The 24,271-nt window shown below is 42.3% G+C and overlaps 1 protein-coding gene across 7 annotated transcripts in view; it reads right to left on the bottom strand.

Moving 5' to 3' along the window:
- Positions 1-24,271, bottom strand: part of adgrl1a (adhesion G protein-coupled receptor L1a) — a 202,916-nt gene that overhangs the window by 94,692 nt on the left and 83,953 nt on the right. For 6 of the 7 annotated variants that reach the window (XM_083524300.1, XM_083524302.1, XM_083524297.1 and 3 more), the window contains exon 3: positions 121-334. In XM_083524300.1, the coding sequence (XP_083380426.1) occupies positions 121-334 (214 nt within the window). Of the gene's footprint in view, positions 1-120; positions 335-4,231; positions 4,372-24,271 lie in introns of those variants that run through there. The other variant, XM_083524303.1, reaches the window with a different exon arrangement.

Here is a 24,271-nt window from a genome sequence, read left to right as displayed (position 1 = left end):
GGAACTCGTAAAGGCTAAATAAGGCCGATCTGGAAGCCCCCTTAATGTATCTTGGATAAACAATAGGTTTGTTTGCAAAGATTTGATCCTATGCCCGAACAGAAAACACAAGGTGTGTACCTTTGCGACATGATCTTGAAGGCATCCGGCAGGTAGCACTGCACGTTCTCCATCTGGAAGGGGTCGGCGTCACAGATCTTGTCATCGGTGCGTCCGTAGTTGGCCGTCTCTATCATAATGACGTCGCTGCCAGGGCAACGGAGCTCGATGGGGTAACCCTCGCACGCCAGCTCCCTCCTCATCAAGCCGAAAGGCATCATGGAGCGACTTAAAGCTGTGGGAGAAAGAAATGGATAAAGGGAAAGTAAGAAAAAGGGCCAAAGTGATAAATAAGAGACAGAGACACGTCACAGGTTTGCAGAGGAGTGTATGATGTGTGGACACGAAACAGGGAAACACTTGGTCTTCTGTATATTAATGGCATTTGGGTTTATGGCATTTAGCAGATGCCCTTATCCAGAGCAGCAATGTCGTAATGTCATGCTGGAACAGGTTTGGATCTCCTAAGGTTCACAAGTGAAGCGAAAATGTCATGCTTTACCCCATTAATTAAATTTTTGTGCCTCCAAATTTGTGGTAACCGTTTGAAGAAGCAGCACATACTGTAGGGCTAGTCAGGGTGTTCCAATACTTTTGGCAACATCATGTATCAATCATTCATACAGCTGAGATTCTTGCTCAAGGGCCCAACAGTGGCAGCTTGGTAGTGCTGGGATTTAAACTCACAACCTTTTGAACCCCTGAGCAAGCATTTCCTCATCGCATGCATCTGTTTCTTACATTCGTTCCTGAGTAGCTTTCCTATTTCTACCCTTCTCCACCTTCGTATCTTTGCCACGCCTGCTTCTTTGTGTACTGTACTTTTTTTTTATATCCCGAATTGTCATTTCGGTGCAAAGTTTACATGCCTGCGTCCTGCCTTTCACCTCGTGTTACAACGCAATGACGTCATGGCTTCAGACTCGCTCAAACTTTTGCTTTGTTGTTAAAAAAAAAAAAAATGATGGAAAAAAAAATGATGAAAAAAGAAGGGAAAAAAAACACCTGATGCATGAGACAAAAACAGAGCAGACAGAATCTGTCCACCCCTGCTTTACAGGCCAAAAAAGAAACCTGGGATAAAACCCACAAAAGAATTGCGTCAACTTGTTTTTCTCAACTGGAGAAAGAAAAAAAATGATGATGTTAACAGAGAAAAGTCGTATTTCTCAGCCTGCATTGCAGCGTATGTGTGTGTGTGTGTGTGTGTATGTGTGTGTGTGTGTGTGTGTGAGCGAACGAGTGTGTGTGAGTCCTTACCCTTCAAATAAAGACGTTACATTACACTTTTTCTATATTGAAACTAAGAAGGCTTTCTGTCTCCGATGATGAATGGATTCAAATAAGGCGCTGAGAAAATTGCGTCTCGATTTCGGAAAAAGATTGTACATGGAATCGTTTAGGAAGGAATTCCTGCTTAAGAAGGAATCCTGCCGTGATGACGTCTTTACTGAGGGAAGAAACGTGCAGTACTGCGTGTTTGGGGCAAAAAAACGTTGGTCGGGAGAAACTCAAACAAGAGGACGGAGCGAGGATGTGATGCGTCGGCAGGAAATAGAGAGGTTGAGAGGTTGAGATAGAGATGGAGGGAGAGAATAAATGAAAAAGAGTCATCAGCCTGCTTTATTCAGGCCGGAAAAGAAGTGAGAGAGAAGAAAAAGAAAAACTGTGAGCAGTACATGAAAAGGAAAAAAACAAGCAAAAGCAAACGTGTGAAGAATGAAACAAAAAAGTAGCGACAGTGTTCATACTGTGCAGTCTGAATGGTTACCCAGAATGCCTTGAGAAATTGCAAATGTACCACAAGTGTTGCCACGGAGAGACAGTAAGGAACGAAACAAAGCGTGATGCTGTCAACGGAGCCTCGTTGAGCCCGGGGTCATGCTCGTGTAGAGAACCCTGTCAGACTTGATTTATACAAGCTGCTAATTAGCCGATTAGCTTACAATCTATCCATGCCCACCCCTCTATTTACACTTTAGGAGCTTCCAAGGCGCTCAGAGAGACCTCTGGGATTTGACTAGCGTTTGCCTGTAATTGCTTGCCGCCACTTCGTTTTGGTCCGGAATAGCAATTTTTGATCTAGTTCAAACACGAGCTCAACCGCCAGTCAGGACTTGATCATGGAGTGACAGCAGAATCAGCCGATCATATCCTGATTAGTTTTCAGTGAGTGGAACTATTGGCTGCGATGCGTTACCAATTGAGATCTGCTTAGCCGCTAGCAGTGAAATCACACAGTAATGTTCAAGGATGTTTCTAGCCTTTTTTGGCAACCTAGGCGAAATTCTTATTGTCACCCCTCACACACTGCTCCAAATCATTCACAAAATGGTTAAACACATCTAATAATGTTTGCAAAATTGTCTGAATTCAAGTATATAAACATATACTGTACACTGTAAATTGATCTTAAGCAGAAAAACAGGTAAATAATTTGAAAGGGCGAGGGCGATGGGGGGCCATGCGGCACTCACTTGGGCCCCCCAGCTGATTGTGCCCTAAGCAACCACCTAGTTTGCATATGCCTAGAAATGGAGACAGCTGCTATGTTTGTAAAAGTAGGTCAACAAAACTTAAACAGAAAATTCCAACAGAGGGAAACCAAAAGGTGTAAACCGACAACCAGGGTAACAGTAAAAGATCAAGGGTACTTGGCTACCTTGGGAACAGGAAAACAAGTAGAATGACTGTGTAAGATTTCTTCATGTTATTTACTGTTTAATTGCACACTGCATTAGCAAAGAGCAACTTTGTATTAGAAGGCGATATGGAAAAGACAACCAGAGAAACTGAAGCTGGGGAGAAGTAGGAGAAGAGAAGAAACGACAAAGCGGTTAGCAATGCTATCAGAAAAAAATCAGGCAGATGAGAGAGTGAGAGAAGGGGGGTGGGGGGGACACGAAGCAAAAGGAGAGATCAAAAGAGCACAAACTAAGAGAGAAAATGAAAAGAGAACAAGTGAGACCGAGCGAGACAAAAAGTACGAGTGCTAGCCGGAGGGAACAGAAGCAGAGAGCTGTGTGCTGTGGAAAGAGGTGCGGCCGGGTTAATCGCTGCGCTCGGCTGAGTGGGCCTGAGAGAGGCGACGAGTGCTGTGTTCGATCTGCACACAAGAGCTCTTGGAAAGCCTCGGCTTTTAGACACTGCCTTGCAAAATGGCACAAAATGGCTGGCGGTTGACTACACTGACTGGTGGACAAAAAGCGAAATAAGAGTGCATATCCGAGGTGCCGAGTTCATTCAGGCTGGCCAGTCTGGTCGAGGTTAGCTCAGCCTGAACCTGTGGCTTTACGATGCGCTGAAAGACAGGGGGTCAGGGATGAGAGCTCAAAAGGACAAAAAAAAATAAAAAATAAACTACATACTGTACAGTATAGACTTGACATGATGTACCCTTGGAAGTCTGACACAGTCTAGTGGAGTGTACAATTGCCAGTGAGGTGAGACGTCTGTGGTGCAGAGACTCTCTCCTTTATTAATTTACGCCCGACATCCTTCAACTTTTAAACATTCTGTAACCAACCGGAACACCGTGCCTTTTTCCAATACCCCTCTAACCAGTTGGAGGACAGTTTACCATCCCTAGTGCCCCTGGATCTAACTGGAACACAATTGCTCTTGCTCACTCCTGCTCTTGAAATCCCTAAGGCCATCTGGACCACTATTCCAGTCTCTAAAACCACTAACAGGACTATGTGGTTCTTGCTTATGATGCCTCTGCAACTAGTTGGACCAGAGTCCCCACCTCTAGTGTCCCTGTACCCAGTTGAAATATAGTTTCTCTCCCAATGCCCCTAAAAACAATTGAATTGGACCAGAGTTTCCACCCCAATGTCCCTGCAACCATTTGAAGCTCACTTCCTGTCCTAGATGCCACTGAAACCAAAGATTCTGCCCTGGATGCTACATCCTGTAACTGCATGGTTACATTTCAACCAGCAGGATTGTGAATACAGATGATAAATACCTTATTTATTATGCATAAATGCATGAAATCGTTTTAGCAACCACGCTGCACTAAAAACATCCGCCATTTATAATGAGTCCTGTTTAGTTTTTTTTCACAAAGAAATATTAGTTTAATATGAGGAGTCACTTTCACCATCAGAGTCAAGGTCAAATGCTTCACCTGCTGAGCTGCTCAGGATTCTTCAGCTACCTCTCGAACTTCATATCTCAGGCACTCGTCTTGCCTCTCTCTCACACACAGTCGCGTGATTTCCCCCAGCTGCCTGCCTCCATGCTACATTAAATCCTCTTCCCCCTGCAAAGCCTCAGCCGGCGGCACAGGAAAATCACTTACCGAACGCTGGCGGAAGAAGAAAGCCAAGAAGGGAGGGAGCATGTGTGTGTGACAGAGACTGCATCACACCACGCAGAGACGTTCTGCTGCCGAAGACTCGGCGCTGTGGTACGCTCGCTACAGACCGAATCGCGTCAACACGCCACTGCACTGACACAGAAAACTTCTCCTTTTGTTTACAAAACCTTTCCTTAACAACTTTTCCCTAAAGAATGCTTTATTTTTACTTTCAAGAGTTATACACTTGACAGCTGTTGCTCATCTCTGCCAACATCCCTCAACGAAACAATGCAACTCCTTACAACCATTACAACTGACAAATACAAAAACACACACAAGCAAATGTTTCTCAAACAAAATTTGGGTTTTTGACATTACCCATTTCAGCAACTAGCACCACTGGAACCAACTGGTTTTCAGTTTCCAACTCCATGTGTGAATGCAGCTTCTGCCCCCAAGTGACACTCTGACAAACCAGGCCGTGGCATTGGTGTTTCTGCCCAAATACATAACTGTGCAAAAGCTCCAATGATGGGGCCACAATGCTGCTCAATGATTAAGGCATTGGACGTTACATCAGAAGTTCAAATTGTAGCACCATCAAGCTTCCACTTCTGAGCCCATGAGCACGGTCCTTAACACTCAATTTCTCAATTGTAAGTTGCTCTGGATAAGTGCAAATGACATAAATGTAAATTCAGCATAGGTCCTACACTTGGTATTCCCCAATACCACTGCCATTTTGCCCCCAGTGCACCTCCAAGCAATCCACAATTCCCTCCTGCAATCCCACTATAGCCAATTAAGTTGCACTTTCCACCCTTACTGATGCTCTGACCAATCAGAATGCAGTTGTTACTCTTGACCCGAAACCCACCATAATCCATAATTCCTAAAATTTTATTCTAAATCCGATGGAGTGCGGAGACTCAGGCTATGTCTACACTAATCCAGATAAATTTTTAAAACGGCGTTTTTGCCTAAGAATGTTCCATGTCCACACTTTCGCTTTCGATCGTTTCGCAAAAGCTGTTCATCCACAGCGAAACATCTGAAAAACTCTTAAGTCCCTGTACTGAAAATAAGCAAAAATGCTTCAACCTGCGCCATTTCCAAAACATTTTCAAATTTATCCACTTTGGAGAGTGTTTTTGTTGAATGTTGAATGAAAAATGCTGTGTCAGTGTGGACGAAAGGCTAAAACAGAGAGGAAAAAATGCGTATTCTGGACATTGCAATATCACAATGGAACTAACGATTAAATTATAAACAGAATGAGTAGTTTCACCTCTCATATCTTCTGGTCCGTGTCGTTACTTTTTGTCACGTGACTCCCATAATTATTGTAACGATAATGTCTCAGACAAAAAAAAAAAAAACCTGTTTATTGCATTGTGTAGTGTATATGGGAGTCAGGTGATAAAAGAACAAACGACTTGGACCAGAAGATTTGAGAGTTGAACTGATTCTGTTTCCTGTACATTCTGTTCCTGTGTCACTTCATCCAATCAAATTTAACTTCCTACAACCCTACTCAGATTCCACCTACTGCCCCCTAATGGTCAACAACCAATTTGATTAGAATTAGTCCCACAATATTACTGTAACTATTTGTAGCCCAAATTGTACCCAAATGCCTCCCACTGTAACCAAACTGGACCACAGTTACTGCCCCCAAATGGCACTTTAACAAATCAGACCCTCTTCTTGCCCCCCAGTTCCCCTGAAACCAATTAGATCACGTCAGCCTTGTACCCAGTGTCACAAAAAACACTTTAAATCCCCCTCCTGCCCCCAGTGCCACATTAAACCACATTTCCCAACCCAATCACAACACAACTAATCGAACCCATTTGCCCCATTAACCAACAAGTCTTTAATTCTGCCCCAACACCACTGTAACCAAATCATCTCATCCAGATTACAGCTACATCTGTAAGAGAAAATAAGGGTAATTGTACATTTACACACATTTATATGCACACACACACACACACACACACACACACACACACACACACACACACACACACACACACACACATGGGATTAACAGCTGTCAGTTTGCAGCCATGTTTTTCTCAGCTCTCCTATGGAGTGAACACACAGATCCACACCTCTGGCTAGTGATTAAATTATTACACCGAGCCCAAACAGGCTCGCTGCAGGAGCACAATCACAATCACACACATACACACACACACACATTTAAGTATTGAAAATCACACCCATGTGGACTCACACATACACAAGATCTAATTCTCTTTCTCTCACTCTACACACACACACACACACACACACACACACACACACACACACACACACACACACACACACACACACACACTATTGTACTCAAAAGAATTGAAAAAAATCACTGAGCCCAATGCTATAAAGCTACATTCTCACATTTCAACACAACTCTCTCACAAGCGTGATCCCTATACCGCTAGCTAGCTATCTTGCAATCAAACTAGCTAGCTAAAATACAGTAAAACCCATCCAATCTTTGTTCATTTGCACCACTTCGCCGGCACGCTCCCTGTATTTCTGTATTTCATTTTCCACTCTGTCTTTTGATCCGCATCAATTCGCACACTCTAAGACGCATGAGATGGCTAGTGCTAGCACGCTAGTCAAAACACAGAGCAATAAATATACACACTGTGAGTAACCGCATGCATACTGGATGACTCAACACGTTCCGTGACTTAGCCGTGTATCACGAGCGTGACGGTTTTTTTTTGTTGTTTTTTTTGGGCTGGCTAGCAATGGAAATCTTGATTCCACAACAAGGAATAGCTCCTTAAAATGTAAATGAAGAAAAACATACATCACGCTGTATTAGCAAAAAATTTATAAAAAAAACCCTTATTAACGCTTGTTTCCTGGAATGTAATCCTGATTTATTTTGGCTTGTGATCCTGTTTCTTATACACTATATGGCAAAAGTATTGGGACACCATCACTTTTCTAGTCATATGAGGTTCTTCCCTAAAAAGTTACCACAACGTTGTACATTATATCCTGTCTTTATGGTTAAAATTCAAGTTCCCTTTGACCTATGAGATCCAAAGCATGACAATGCCCCTGTGCACAAAGCTAGTTTCATGACGATATGCTGATTGTGTAAAGGTTGGAGATGAGGGGTAGAATTCAATGTTCTAGTAACTTGGGAGAACTTGGAGATCTAAACCTGTTCCAGCATAATAATGCCTTATTATAATATACTTATTGGTCTAAAGTTTAGAGAGGAACCTTATTGCTTTAGGAGGGAGGTGTCACTTGGGAGATGGTATCTCACTAGTCAAGACATTGGAATCTGAACGTATCGGAACGTCACAACTTGTAAGTCGCTCTGGAGAAGGGTGTCTGCCAAATGCCGTAAATTAAGAACTTGCATGCCCTGACCTTCTCAACCCTATTCCAATCTGGAACCTCCTCAAACAAGGTTTCTGCAGGTTATACAAAGTCAAATTTAAAAGAAATAAGAATGAAATGTAAGATCTATACCACATAAAACACAAACAAATACTTTGTTAGCCTGAAGCAATACATTTATTTTTTACAAGCCAAGTATCGTTAACCTTGCACTTCCCCATAGCTGAAAAGTAAATCTGTTTTACCTCTTTGGAACAATCTGAGAAAAATTTCCAGAAAGCTGATTGGCTGTCGCATGTTGATCTCATTTGTAGTCGTAATACAGCGAATTATATTTTCTACTTGTGAAAGGAAGAACTACAAAATCAATGAATTGAAAAGAGCTGTGGGAGTTTTTAATGAGCGTTAGAGGTAGCGTTACATTGAGATCAGAAAATTATTACAGGATAATCCTTAAAATTATTTTAACAGCGAATTTAGGACTATTTAAGACCCTGTGGAAATCATGACACCAGTCCCTGATCTCACTAACGCTCTTGTAGCTGAATAAACACTAATTCCCACAGTGGTTAAGGCTTTGGATTGGAAAATCATTAGTTCAAGTCCCAGTACAGATATTACCTTTGGGCCCTTGAGAAAGGCCCCTAATACCCAACTGCTCTTGTGTAAATGAGAATTTCAAGTTGCCAAATGCTGTAAATGTAAAAGGGGAATAAATAAGGAATGAGATGTTCACCCACTTAAGGTCATATAAGGTGCACAAACTTTTGAGCATATAATATATGTTTAAAGCTTCATTTGCATTACCATGGCAACATGACCATAATGCATTTGTTGCCCAACGCCAATATTTAATATTCAAATGCAATATTATCCCTGCAAATACACACACACACACACACACACACACACACACACACACACACACACACACACACAAACCCACACACTGCCACAGCTGTCCAGCTGCACATGCTAAATATGCCTACAGAGCCATTCTTGCTAACATATGCACACACATGCTTGCACACACACACACGTGCACAGACTCGATAGACTTGTCCACCCAGACCACTGTTATTTCCCCAGAGTCTTCTGCATCCAGCTAGCAAGTGTCTCCGGCTAATCTCTGTCCTCCAGTGTCTTTTCTTTATCAGGCTTCATCTTTATCTGTGTTCTGGGCCCCGCAGGCCTCTGTCGCTTTCTCCTCCATCACCACTGGATTAGCTGAGTGGCGCAGGAAACTGACAGGAACTTCACACACACACACACACACACACACACACACTCAGACTTTATCAACAGCACAGATGCTGAATAATCCACAAGTAAAAGACAAAAAAAAAAAAAGTTTTGCTTTTTTATTAGAAAATTTGAATAAAAATACGACAGAAAAATGGTTTATAAATTTAGAAACAGCCACACAGTCGAGTCACATAATGATAATAATAAATTGAATAAATTAGAAGATACAACAACCTTCCTTTCGATAGACACACCCCCTGATAACCAAACCCTCTATTAACCAGGCCCTTATGATGGCCACACTCCTCAATGACCAGACCCATGCTAACCACACTTATTAATACCCACACCCATGCTCATGATCCACCTCAACCCTATGGTAATCCTAAAAACCACACCCCCTGATAACACTTCCTCCTGATAACCACACCCCCTAATAACACCTCCTCCTGATAACCACACCCTGTGATAACACCTCCTCCTAAACCCCTCTTACAAATTACCCACAATGTGAAAATTCCTCTTACTAATTACACCATATTGTGATAACCACTCCCACAGTCAACCACGCCCCTTTAACCACTCCTAATGACAAACACACCCCTAAAACATGTAAATACACCACCTTATAATTACTTTTCTAATAACTAAAACCTCTGAAACTAAAACCAGTCCCTCTGATAACCATACTCCTTTAACCACTTCTACTAATAACCACACCCCATTTAACCATGCCTACCAAGAACCACGCCTTCTTCTGGACTGCCACACCCACAAAATATAAGAGCATAGGAATGATGTCCGAAGCCCTTGTTCGGCTAGTGAACCTGAAAAATGATTTGAAATCCCATATTTTGTTGTCCTAGTTACACCTCCCTTATGAGTAGGATGGGAATTTGATACACCAATTTCAACCCCAATTTCTCATTTTTTTCAATCTTTCCCACTACCTTCATCCCTGTGCATGTGCATGAATATGTGTGTGAATGAAGTGTGGAGGTGAAAGAGGAGGAGGAGGAGGAGGAGGAGGAGGCGGAGGCAAGGGCACGAGTGTGACTCTGGGGCAGCCGGTGTGAAGGAGGCGAGACGGGGCGTCTCCGTGACGGAAGCTCCATACTAATTAAGAGCAGAGGAGAAGCCTGATTGGATTTGACTCATTATCCAAATGCAGTAATTAAAGCCTGAGGGTGACGAGAGCAAGGGTCTCAGACATGAACACACACACTCACGATACACACATCGTGAGGCACACAGAGAGACATAGAAGACACACAGAATGCAGGAAGGCCATCAAACCCAGAACCACATCCTGCGTCGCACCATTAACATACGCTGATAATGAGTTCATCAAAGGCTGAAATGTCAAACAATGCCTAATAAGGCTCCAAGGGTTTCATATCTGCGGCCCAAACAAACAAATGAGTCGCCAATGCTCTCTCTCTCTCTCTCTCTCTCTCTCTCTCTCTCTCTTTCTCTCGAGAAAGGGTTAGGGTTGCCATCACTTCCTGTCGCCGTCTCTCTGGCACGCTAGATGATTCATGAACTCGTGAAGAAACGAGTGAAAGAGAGACTCTGGAAATGGAAAGATCACTAATCTTACCCACTGTTATGCTTCTACAACTGGCTTCCTGTAGCTTCCAGCATCTGATTTTATAACCAAGCCAGAAACGAACAGCACTGAAATTGAATGGACAAAAGTATTGTTATATTTGACTTTTTCACCCGTATGTGGTTTTTCTCCAAAACATCAAAAGTGCGAAGTACACAGGAGTCAAATATGGCGAGTCGGGTGAGTGAAGAATTCAGATTGTTGTTTTCTGTCCAGAAAGCACCAGTACGATGTCCCAGGACGATGTACACAGAACGATGTCTTTTGGCACACTGACTTATGAAGTTCGGTGCTCCCGGTGACTGTGCGTGCAGCCTTGTGCTGCCATCTGTTGGCGGGTTGCAAAACTAGTCTCCTCCACTTTGACTCCACTCTGTACTCTCACACCAACCTGGTACTGATTGTTCACCTGTTACCCAACACCACCACATTTACTTAAATCCTCAACCACTGCTCCAACTATCTTCTCTGTTCTGGCACCAAGGTGGTGAGAAAAAACTTTTACTTGATGTCTGAACATTCAACAACTGTAGCATTACAGAGAACAAAATTCACTTATATTTCAAAGTATACAGTAAGGAAAATAAGTATTTGAACACCCTGCTATTTTGCAAGTTCTCCCACTCAGAAATCATGGAAGGGTCTGAAATTGTCATCGTAGGTGCATGTCCACTGTGAGAGACATAATCTAAAAAAAAAAAATGCAGAAATCACAATATATGATTTTTAAACTATTTATTTGTATGATACAGCTGCAAATAAGTATTTGAACACCTGTCTATCAGCTAGAATTCTGATCCTCAAAGACCTGTTAGTCTGCCTTTAAAATGTGCACCCCCACTACATTTATTATCCTAAATTAGATTCACCTGTTTGAGGTCGTTAGCTGCATAAAGACACCTGTCCACCCCATACAATCAGTAAGAATCCAACTACTAACATGGCCAAGACCAAAGAGCTGTCCAAAGACACTAGAGACAAAATTGTACACCTCCACAAGGCTGGAAAGGGCTACGGGGAAATTGCCAAGCAGCTTGGTGAAAAAAGGTCCACTGTTGCAGCAATCATTAGAAAATGGAAGAAGCTAAACATGAATGTCAATCTCCCTCGGACTGGGGCTCCATGCAAGATCTCACTGGGGTCTCAATGTTTCTAAGGAAGGTAAGAAATCAGCCCAGAACTACACGGGAGGAGCTGGTCAATGACCTGAAAAGAGCTGGGACCACCGTTTCCAAGGTTACTGTTGGTAATACACTAAGACGTCATGGTTTGAAATCATGCATGGCACGGAAGGTTCCCCTGCTTAAACCAGCACATGTCCAGGCACGTCTTAAGTTTGCCAATGACCATTTGGATGATCCAGAGGAGTCATGGGAGAAAGTCATGTGATCAGATGAGACCAAAATAGAACTTTTGGGTCATAATTCCACTAAACGTGTTTGGAGGAAGAAGAATGATGAGCACCATCCCAAGAACACCATCCCTACTGTGAAGCATGGGGGTGGTAGCATCATGCTTTGGGGGTGTTTTTCTGCACATGGGACCATGTATTGCGAGATTTTGGGGAACAACCTTCTTCCCTCAGTTAGAGCATTGAAGATGGGTCGAGGCTGGGTCTTCCAACATGACAATGACCCGAAGCACACAGCCAGGATAACCAAGGAGTGGCTCTGTAAGAAGCATATCACGGTTCTGGTGTGGCCCAGCCAGTCTCCAGACCTAAACTCAATAGAGAATCTTTGGAGGGAGCTCAAACTCCGTGTTTCTCAGCGACAGGCCAGAAACCTGACTGATCTAGAGAAGATCTGTGTGGAGGAGTGGGCCAAAATCCCTCCTGCTGTGTGTGCAAACCTGGTGAAAAACTACAGGAAACATTTGACCTCTGTAATTGCAAACAAAGGCTCCTGTACTAAATATTAACATTGACTTTCTCAGGTGTTCAAATACTTATTTGCAGCTGTATCATACAAATACATAGGTAAAAAATCATACATTGTGATTTCTGGATTTTTTTTTTTTAGATTATGTCTCTCACAGTGGACATGCACCTACGATGACAATTTCAGACCCCTCCATGATTTCTAAGTGGGAGAACTTGCAAAATAGCAGGGTGTTCAAATACTTATTTTCCTCACTGTATGTGTTTATCCCTGATGATGAAGCTCGGGGCAACTGTCACAAGAAAAATCTTCCTAAGATGGTATGAGGAAGAAACCTTGAGAGAAACCAGTCTCAAAAATGGAACCCATGAAGGTCTGAAATGTTGATGAGGTGCAGGGTTGATCCGATTCTTTAGCAGTCTTTAAACAAATATGTTTTCCAGAGGGTCTTGAGTTAAGACGATTTCTAAAAAAAAAACTATTTTCTTTTCCAAAAGAGTTTTAGATCGATGTTCTTCTTAGTTTGTGTCCTAATGAACCAGGTTCAGAATGTGTTTATTAATGGAGACCTCAAAGAACTTGTGGAACTCTGGATTAATGGGGGTTGATTAAATGTCATAAATGTAAATAAAACATTTTTTTGAAGAGCGTTTTTTTTTATTATTATTTGTTTTAGTGCAGAAGTATTTGAAACTCATTCTCCTAAATGAAAAAAGAAATCCGGAATTTTCCAAACACATCTCAGGCCAACCTCAGGCTCCTCGGTGTTGCGCTCGGAATATGTAATGCAGAAAACACCATTTGTATTCAGGCACGAGCTCGGCCTCGTGTGCACCCTGTAGTAGATGTGATGCGATTAATCAAAACACTGATGAAGTACAGAGCAGAAATGGTTGCTGGCCATAGTAGAACATTGATAAAAAGAGTGATAGAGTGTGTGTAGGGGAGTGATAGTGGGTATGATAGAGGGATGTGATGTAGGGGAGTGATAGAGGGAAGTTATAGAGAGTGTGATGGAGGGGAGTGATGGAGAGGAGTAATAGAATGAAGTGATGGGGGGAGTAATAGAGGGAAGTGATAGAGGGTGTGATGGAGGGAAGTGATGGAGGGTATGATAGAGGGAAATGATGGAGGGGAGTTATAAAGGGTGTGATGATGCAGAGTGATGGAGGGAAGTGATGGAGAAGAGTGATAGAGGGTATGATAGAGGGAAGTGATGGAGGGAAGTGATGAAGGGGAGTGATGGAGGGGAGTGATGGAGAGGAGTGATAGTGGGTATGATGAAGGGACGTGATGAAGAGGAGTGATTGAGGAAAGTGATGGAGAAGAGTGATAGAGGGTATGATAGAGGGAAGTGATGAAGGCGAGTGATGGAGAGGAGTGATAGAGGGTGTGATAGAGGGAAGTGATGAAGGGGAGTGATGAAGAGGAGTGATAGAGGGTGTGATAGAGGGAAATGATGAAGGGGAGTGATGGAGGGAAGTGATGGAGAGTGATGGAGGGAAGTGATGAAGGGAAGTGATGGAGAGGAGTGATTAGAGGGTATGATCAAGGGGAGTAATGGTGGGGAGTGATTGAGTCAGCTACCCCCACACCACCACTTTCAATAACCTTCGCCATTTCCCCCCTCGGGAAATCCCCCAGTACTCTATTAGCTTAAGTGAAGTGTGTTAGGTGACCCTTTGAAAGGGCGATGGATCGAGTCGATACAAGAGCGAGAACTTTTACCCAGAAATCATTGCGTTCTGGAACACAGTATGCATTCCAATGTTCCAAAGGCGTACTCAAGATTGTAAATGAAGCGCTGACATTTTTGAAGGTGTCCGTTGAAGTTATGGTTTCTTCAAGAAATGAAATTGTTTATACAGTACATGCTAATCATTACTACAAGGTTCCTGCTCATGTCTAGGATTCTGTGAAGAACCTTTAAAACAGTGATTAGATCCATTATTGGAGAAAATTCTGTGTACATCTGAGCAGAACATTTGCTTTTTGAACATTTCATTGCACACTGAGTCCCCACTTCGTGTTATAATAACCTCCACTCTTCTGGGAAGATGTTCCACTAGATTTGGTGTAGATGTTTGTGTGAGATCTGTTCTCCAACCAGGGTGAAAGTATAGTCAGTTACTACAGGATGTAGGTGAGATGAGGAGGCCCGGGGTGCAGTAAAAGTGAAGTCAGTGTGAAAGGTTTATCCCAAAGTTGTTCAATAGGTTTGGAGCTATATAGCAGGAGATCTTCCACTCCAACCCATGGAAAGCAAAACTTCATAGAGCTGGTTTTGTGCACAGGAGCATCGTCATGCTGGAGCAGGTTTGGGTCTCAGTACAATTGAAGCTCTATACAATTGTGTGGTGAATTTTGGAAAAGAACCACATGGTTATAAAAGTCACATGTGCCAATACTTTTGTCAACACAGTGTATGTGAACACTTTTTTGCTTTTTATAAGGTCAGATCATTCCACTAACTAGCAGCTAAATTGAACGACAAGGTAGCTAGTTCTTTATCAACAACTTTTTCTTTCTTTCTTAGTCAATCAACAAAACAAAATGACTCAAAATTAGAGGTCGACCAATTCATTGGCAATGATAGTTGTTTGCTGGAGCGATCAGCTTTCTGCAAAAACCAATGCCGATAGTTTTTCCGGGTCGTGTTATATTTTATACGAGAGCCGCGTTTAGAGGTGTCTTTTTTTGAAGTTTTATACATTTTGGATGTAACTGTTTTTATTTATTCAGTTTGAATGCATGTCTTTTGTTTTCCTCAATGTTTAATAATATAATTAATATTAATTTATTTAATTTATTATTAGTTAATTAATAATTATTTCATTAAGCATGTTTTCATGATTCGGTACGGTTTTATTTTAAAAAATTTTTGTGATAAGTATTTTATAGAATTTTATGTTTGTTTGTTTTTCATTATCATTATTAAAACAATATCGGTTGATTAATTGGTTATCGGTAGGTATGATGCAACTGGCTGTCGCTAAGTACCTCAGCACGTTTAGTATTTCCGGCGTATCTGTCCCTCTATAATTCTCCCTCTCCGTCATACACACTCACACACACTCCGTCTCTCAGTTCTGGATGAGTGTCAGTCTAACGTGTCTTTTTTTTTTTTCTTCCCTTCACTGTTTTGCTCCCTCAGCTTCGCTCTTTCTCATTGCCTGGCCAGCAACACGGAGAAGTTCGTTACCTTCCGCTACAATCTGCTCCTCCTCATCTTCATCTCGGCTTGGGACAGAGGTCTGGTGGAGTGTAGCTGCCCGTGGCTGCCATGTTGGCCCAGGGAGCCGGATCTTGAAACGCACTTGAGTGCTTTTTGACACAAGGGAGTCACGTGGTAATGAGTCGCAGAGTTGCGGAGTGTCGTCTGAGAGCTCACTGAGGGAGAGACGAGGGCCTGAAAACTGCTTAATGTCTCCTCACAAGAGCTTCAACCAGAGACGAATTTATTTTCTTCTTTCAAATCGAATATGTAGTCGGTGCATCTAACAGGCAGAATGTAGTGCAGGATGAAGTGCCGGTTAATGTGATGATGGAGTACCATCGTGATGTATTATGCCGAAAGTATTAGGACACCTGACTTGCCCAGCCATGCTTCTTCACCATACTTATGACAGTTTGGTGAAGAAGCATGCCCAGCCATGCTTCTTCACCAAACTGTCATAAGTATACAATCGTACACAATGTCTTTGGATGCAGTAGATTTAAATTGTTTCTTTAATTCAGCTAGGAGACCCAAACCTGCTCCAGCATGACATTAAGCCAGCTCCATGAAGATCTGCATTACATGGGTTGGAGTGGAAGATCTCCTGCTATCGAGCTCTGAACCTCAGCCCTGTGCATTAAAAACTCGAATCAGCAATCTCTTCATCATCTTGTCCCTATATATAGACCTTTAATTGCGCTGAGTGTGACGTCGCATTCAAAATGGCCACGGTGTGGTCGGGCACTGCTTTAACAGATCTCCGAGACCTTGTTTTGCTGTAAACGAGCACCTCCTATTCATGAAATGAGCAGATCACCGGATTTACTGTGCGAAAAACAATGAACCGGAAAGGAAAAGAAAAGGAAAAGAAACCGAAAAAGAAGAAATCAGTGAGAGTGTGAGAAAGAGAGCGAAAGAGGGAAAGAAATGAATAAACGAGCGCGATTTGAGTGAGGACGAGACGGAGACGGAGTGTGTGTCAGATAGAGAAACCCCTCGTCCATGTTGATTAACTCCTACCATGCTTCGAGAGGAGCTGTGTGTGTGTGTGTGTGTGTGTGTGTGTGTGTGTGTGTGTGTGTGAGAGATAAGAAAACAAAGCCACTTTTCGCAGTCACCTTCAGGAGTGCAGGCTGAAGGGTATGGAGAGACGCGAGAGCTTTCACAGACAGCGTAGGTCCGAGCGCCTTCTCCCGCACAGAACCCAATTACACACACTCTGATAACAGTACACACAAACACAAAGTACACACCAGAACACACACAGTACACACCAGTATACACACACACACACACAGTACACACCAGTACACACACTACACACTCACACACACACTGGGACAAAACTCATCACAGCACACACTTAAGTGCCTCCTCATTCTCAATCTGCCGTGTAGCAGGCCCGGCCAGCGGGAGACAGGAAGTGGAAGGATTAGGATCAGGACCCGAGTGAGCTGAGGGATTATATGAGTGAGGAGCGAGGGGAAGGCCATGAGGATCGCCTGATGAAAAAAAATCCTTTTTTTTTTTTTATAAACCGAACAAAACAATGAAATACCATTGCATATTTATGTGATATTAAACAGACAGACAGACAGACAGACAGACAGAGACAGATAGATAGATAGATAGATAGATAGATAGATAGATAGATAGATAGATAGATAGATAGATAGATAGATAGATAGATAGATAGATAGATAGATAGATAGATAGATAATCTAGCATCTGCCATTGAACTAGCTAGCTGTATCATGGTGCGACTGGGAAGTCCAAGGGCTAACATTATAACCGGTATACAGCATGACGCTAACATTAGCAAGCATCAACTTTTAACCTGATGCTCCTATCCTATTTAACTGCATGGGCGAATGTATTGGGACACCTGAATTCCCCAGCCACATGTGCTTCTTCCCCAAACTGTTAGAACAAAGTCAGAGGCACACGCTTGTAAATGATGCTGTAGCGTAAACTGAGGAGACTCAAACCTGTTCCAGCATCACACAAAGTGCACAAAGCAAACTCCATGAACATCTGATGGAAAGCAGTCTCTTCAGAAAGACCCTTAAGAAAGATCGATTATTTATTTATATAGCAGTTCTTATTCCATTAATACACCAGCAATATATTGTTACATTTTATTGATGGCATTTCGGTAAAAAATGGAAGAGAGCACGAGGTGAGTGAGAGAGAGAGAGAGAGAGAGAGAGAGAGAGAGAGAGAGAGAGAGAGAGCGCAGTCACGTCCATAAACCTGTTAAAGAGGATGAGTGTCAAGCGGCTGCCCAGCCACTGCATTAGACACTTAATTAACCTCTTTGTGCACTGATCCGGGTCTCTCTCTCTCTCTCTCTTTCTCTCTCTCTCTCTTTCTCTCTCTCTCTCTCTCTCTCTCTCTCTCTGTCTCTCTCTCTCTCTCTCTCTCTCTCTCTCTCTCTCTCTCTCTCTCTCTCTCTCTCTCTCTCTCTTTCTTCCTCTCATCCTCTGTGTGCATAAGAGTGTGTTTATGTGCTTAAGGCTTGTTTACAATTTAAAGAAGTGGTTAGTGTTAGCAGCTTAACTGCCCCCCCCCACCCCTCCCCTCCCTTCGCCCCCAAACACCCCCCCCCCACACACACACACATTTGTACACTATTTGAATGTATGTCATGTAGTTCTTGACAACAAGAAAGACATAAATAAGATTAAGAATAAAAAGGATATAAAGGAAATGAATGATATGAAGGACAAGAAGGATATAAGGGGCATGAAGAACAAGTAGAACGTAGAAAGACAACAAGGACATGAATGACATAGTGGACAAGACGAGTATGAAGGACAAAAAGTACATGAAGGATATGAAAGGCATGGAAGAAAAGACTGACATGAGGGAGAGGAAGGACAAGAAAAACAAGAAGAACAGGATGGGCATGAAAAGTCATGAAGAGCAAGAAGACATGAACAACATGAAGAATGTGAAAGAAATCCAGCGTGAAAAAGAATAAACGAGTGGAGATCCACCTACAGCAGCAACTCATATGATGTACATCTCATTCTTCAGTTTTCTCTTAAAAATTCTTTCAAAAATGTAATGAAGCTGGAATTGTATTTCTGACAACAAAGCGAAACACACACACACACACACACACACACACACACACACACACACACACACACACACACACACACACACACACACACATATCTCTCGCTATATACAGCCAGTTATGAAACTTAGCTTTTCCTCAATCACACATTTGCTTCTCCACTGCACCACTGGTTTTATGTTTTATGTTTTATGTTGATTCGGCGACTCGTATTTTTGCCTGGAGATCTCGCATAGCAACGGTAACCAAGGACATAAATCTATTGACAAATCGTGACCCTGGCACACGCTTGACCTCATTCCTCGTTCCCGCCCCTCGCTTTAGCGCCCGGGACATTTCAGGCGTTTCGGGATTTTTTTGACGTGACAGTATGAGGAGACTTTTTTCCTAAGAGAAGTGTGTTTTAAAATAGTAACGCCTCTACCCATTGTGAATGAGAACAGGCGTTGGACCAGCCTCCTCCATCCTGCCTCTGTTTTACCTGCGTACACTGCTCCCAGCTGAGAATAATTAATCTCCCACTCTCTCGCGACTGCCACTTCTGCACTCCAAACTTTCTCTCTCTCTCTCTCTCTCTCCCTCTCTCTCTCTCTCTCTCTCTCTCTCTCTTTTTTAGAGCATTAATGGTCATGTCATTCAGTGTGACAGTGTGTGTGTGTGTGTGCTTCAACCTGAGTTCCCCATAGACTAACTCAAACTGCAGAACTGAGAGTGCAAGAAGTGAAAGACTGAAAGAGAGAGATGGAGAGCTAGGAATCCCTCTTTTTATTTTTTACCCTAAAAAAACCCACCGGATTTGTCAAATCAACCCAATAAAGATGTCTCGAATAAATACATAAACAACAAGCGCTTCTGGAGTTCTACGTTCGGATGTAAAGGTTAAAGTGTCAGTGCATCGAAGGGAAAAGAAAATAAAAAAAATCCTTGAGATGGTATGAGGAAGAAACGTTGAGAGGATCCAGACTTAAAACGGAACTTCATCCTCATCTGGGTGGCACCGAATGTCTATTCATTAGACTGTTCATGGTGATTGTAGCCCTAATTTATATTAACTGCAATCCAAATCCATTTTCCTACATGTTCCAAACTTGACAAGAACTCCCTCAGGATGGACCAGCAGATCCAGTGAGCAGAAGGTTGACTTAATCCACATCATAACATCCACACCAGCTTTTCAAAATGTTTCCACACCAGAAGTTTCACTGATTTTTTACTGCCTTTTACCAACATGCACTTCGGTTCTCTCTCTCTCTCTCTCTCTCTCTCTCTCTCTCTCTCTCTCTCTCTCTCTCTCTCTCTCTATCTATCTATCTATCTATCTATCTATCTATCTATCTATCTATCTATCTATCTATCTATCTATCTATCTATCTATCTATCTATCTATCTATCTATCTATCTATCCTTCCTGGTTTTTCCATCCTCAGCATTCTCCTACTGATATACCCCATGTCCCTCCTCTGCACATGTCCAAACCATCTCAATCTCACCTCCCTCACCTTGTCTCCAAAATGTCCTACATGCGCTGTTCCTCTAATAAAATCATTTCTAATCCTGTCCATCGTTGGGAGTGAAAACCTCAACATCTTCAGCTCTGCTACCTCCAGCTCCACCTCCTGTCTTTTACTCAATACCACTGTCTCTAAACCTATAACATCTCAGGTCTCACCACAGTCCTATAAACTTTCTCTACTGCCCCCCCCCCCTCTTATTCACACACATGTACTTTGTCTTACTCCTACTGACTTTCATTCCCCTTCTCTCCAGCATGTACCTCCACCTCTCCAGGCTCTTCTCAACCTGCTCCCTACTCTCACCACAAACTACAATATTATCCACAAACATCATAGTCCATGGAGACTCCTGTCTGACCTTGTCCCTCAACCTGTCCATCACCACTGCAAACAGGAAAGGGTTTAGAGCCGATCCTTGATGCAGTCCAACCTCCACCTTGAACCAGTCTGTCATTCCTACTGCACACTTCACTGCTGTCACACTGTCCTCATTCATGTCCTGCACCACCCTCACATACTTCTCTGACACACCAGACTTCCTCATACAATACCACAACTCCTCTCTCTCCACCCTGACGTACACTTTCTCTGAATCCAAAAATACACAATGCAACTCCTTCTGACCTTCTCTATACTTCATCAACATTCTCAAAGCAAATAATGCATCTGTGGTGCTCTTCCTTGGCATGAAACCATACTGCTGCTCACCTCTTCTCTCAGCCTGGCTTCCACTACTCTTTCCCATAACTTCATGGTGTGACTGATCAACTTAATTCCACTGCAGTTACTGCAGGTCTGCACGTCTCCCTTATTCTTAAAGATCAGTACCATCACACTCCTTCTCCATTCCTCAGGCACACCGAAGTGCAGTGGATGTACAAGATCTCTGCCTCTCCGTGTCCCAGCAGTTGAAACACAACAGAATTCCTGTGAGCTAATAATAAACTTCTAAATGTAATAAAGCTCCTGATAAAGGCCTCTCGCGTCTCCTCACCATCGTCTCCTCCTTAAACACACACAATTTTCGCCTTCTTCGCTTCTTTTTCTGCGTCTGATGCAAACTCCCTGAAAACTTGGACACCTTAAGGCAAGAGTTAAAAAACAAAAGAACTCAGTTTCTCTGTTTGTTTATTACATAAAGAAACTCTCACTACAGAGATGGATGTTGTGTGCTTGTAGTTAATAAAGTCCAAGTGCTATTTTAGGCTTTCGCAGATGTGTTCGGCGTCTCGCGCCCATTCCTGAAGAACACACGCGATGACACCGATTCAGCAGAACGACAGAAAAACAAAAACGACGAAACGTCCCGAATGTTTGACCGAATCCGGATTACCAGATGTTTTTTGTGCTTGATATTTCTCCAGTGCTTCACATCTTCATGATTTTTTTTTAAACACAATTTAAAGAAAGCCAAACGTTTGCCATTAGAGAAGTTAAACACACACACACACACACACACACACACACACACACACACACACACACACACACACACACATTAGAGAAGTACTTCTAATTCCTTACTGTACTTAAATACATTTTTTTGAGACTTTTTGCTCCACCATCATACATGCTACTTCCAAAAGTTTGTGGACACCTGACCATAAGATTTAACAATAAGTTCCATTCTTCTGGAAGATGTTCCACTAGCTTTTTTGGAGATTTATGTGAGATGTATGTATCTATATATTTAAAGGTGTTCAATAGGACTTTTTGACCTTCCGGATAATTCTGATTTAGGTCTCAGGAGTGGAAGTGGTAGCTTAGTGAAGTAAGATCAGAAAGGCCATTTGCTCAAATCCCAGGCACAACCAAGATGCAGCTCTTGGGTCCTTGTGAAAAACCCTCAACTTTCCAGTACAGGAGCATCCTGGGATTTGAACTCATAACCAGTGTTGGGCAGTAACGCGTTACTAGTAACCGGTAAGTTACCGGTAACGTGTTACTTTTAAAAATAAAGTAACTCCGTTACCGTATGGTGCGTTACCCGTTAATTTGGACTGAAGTGTAGACTACAGTCTAACCTGCTTACAGCAGCGTCGCATTGTAGGATTGGTGGATAAACCACTGTAAACACGTAGAAGACGCATTGTAGGATTGGTGGATGAACCACTGTAAACATGAAGAAGACGAGCTGTGGGCGTGTCTCTGTTTATTCAGGTCTGTGCGGCAGTAATGGCGAGTCGAGGCGAGAGCAAGACGAGTTTCTCAAAGTGGAAATATGCTCATTATTTCACTTTAAGTGAGTATAAAGACAAAAACTTTTAAGTCAAATGTAAGATGTGTCTTTCTGGTTCGAAGCTCGTATATACTGCGATAAACAGCAACTCCAATCTGTTGAAGCTGCTCCAGGAACTCCATGCCTGAGTAGCTAGAAGCTAACCCGGTGTTCTGTTCTACATTGTGGATAGTTTTCATACTTCAGCTGTGAAAGGAACATGTTTAAAAGCTCAACACAACAGCAGAAGCTACTTTAGTGTTTGATTGTGAATATATTATTCAGCTTGTTGTGTTCTTTATTTCAGAAATCCTTGTGATATATTCAGTTTGTGCTGCTCTGACTTTAATAAAATAGTGTTTAAAAATGACTTTGTGTTTAAGTCAGTTTTGTGTTTGTAGACCATAACACATAAAAGGGCATTAATGGGAACATTAAAGAAGGTTCTTTTAAAAAGTAACTAAAAAGTTACTTTTAACAATAACGCATTACTTTTTGGTGTAAGTCATCAACAAAGTAACTGAGTTACTTTTTGAATGAAGTAACGAGTAACTGTAACTATTACTATTTTTTAGTAACGAGCACAACACTGCTCATAACCTTCTGATCCAATGTGCATTGCTTAATTTAGCGCTGCTAATCCAACCTCTGCAGCACGTCTTTAGTCAAACGTAAAAACAAGGAGTTCTACTTCTAATGGAACGTTTTAGACGGAGATTTGGTACTTTCACTGGAGTACAGAAGAATCCTGGGATTTGAACTCATAACCTTCGATTCCAAGGTCCAGTGCCCAATTTAGCACTGCCAATCCAACATCTCTTAATGACACGTAAAAGGAGGAGTTTTACTTTTAATGGAATCGTATTTAGGCAGGGGATTAGTACTTTCACTAGAGTACAGGAGCATCCAACACCATGAAGACCAGGCCCTTATCAGGTGTCTACAAGGAAAACCACACCTCAATTTCTGACTTGTGACTTAACTTCCAGATAATCGCACCTGGATGATGTCGGAGCGGAAGAACTTCGCCCAAAAATTCTAAAAAAACTTCATAAAGTGCTGACTTTCAGGAATTCATAGTGAACTTTAGAACAAACTGCACCATGGGACAAAGTGAAGAAGTTGTTCCTGTATAAAAAAAGACCCCGCCCCAATTCCCTCACACCCCTCAGGCCTCATCTGTATATCATTAATATTCATCCAAATGCTAAAATCTGTTCATTTTCTGATTTCTCCTGCTTACATTCCACCGTTTTGCTCCCTCCTGCCTATCTGAGCTACTTTCTATTTATATTCCCACTCGGTTACACCGATCTTTTGGGTGTGAACTACTTATTGTTCCTAGATTCCATCTTTCACCAATGGGTGGAACTCACTCCCTCTGGCATTTAGGACAACGACGTCTACAGACGGATTTAAATCTCTGCTCAAAACCTATTTATTCTCCCAATATTACCATAACATTTACATCACTAGGACACTGATTTATCATTAAACCTTCACTGATGTTCTGCTTGTAGTCACTGTGCAGTTCTCCTGCAGTCCATACACTCACTCTTACCTCCATTCATCATTTAATATAACTATAAATTCACAGCATATCCTAGTTTATATTCTATCTTTATACCACATGTATATACGCTGTGGAATATCTTGGTACCATTTATAACTCTTTCAAACCAACTACATGCATGTCTTCCCTCACCACATCCATAAA

Source organism: Silurus aristotelis (assembly GCF_946808225.1).
Source record: "Silurus aristotelis genome assembly, chromosome: 21".
Classification (NCBI taxonomy): Eukaryota; Metazoa; Chordata; class Actinopteri; order Siluriformes; family Siluridae; genus Silurus; species Silurus aristotelis.
The sequence above is the reverse complement of the archived record's forward strand: the minus strand, read 5'-3'. Positions and strand labels throughout refer to the sequence as shown.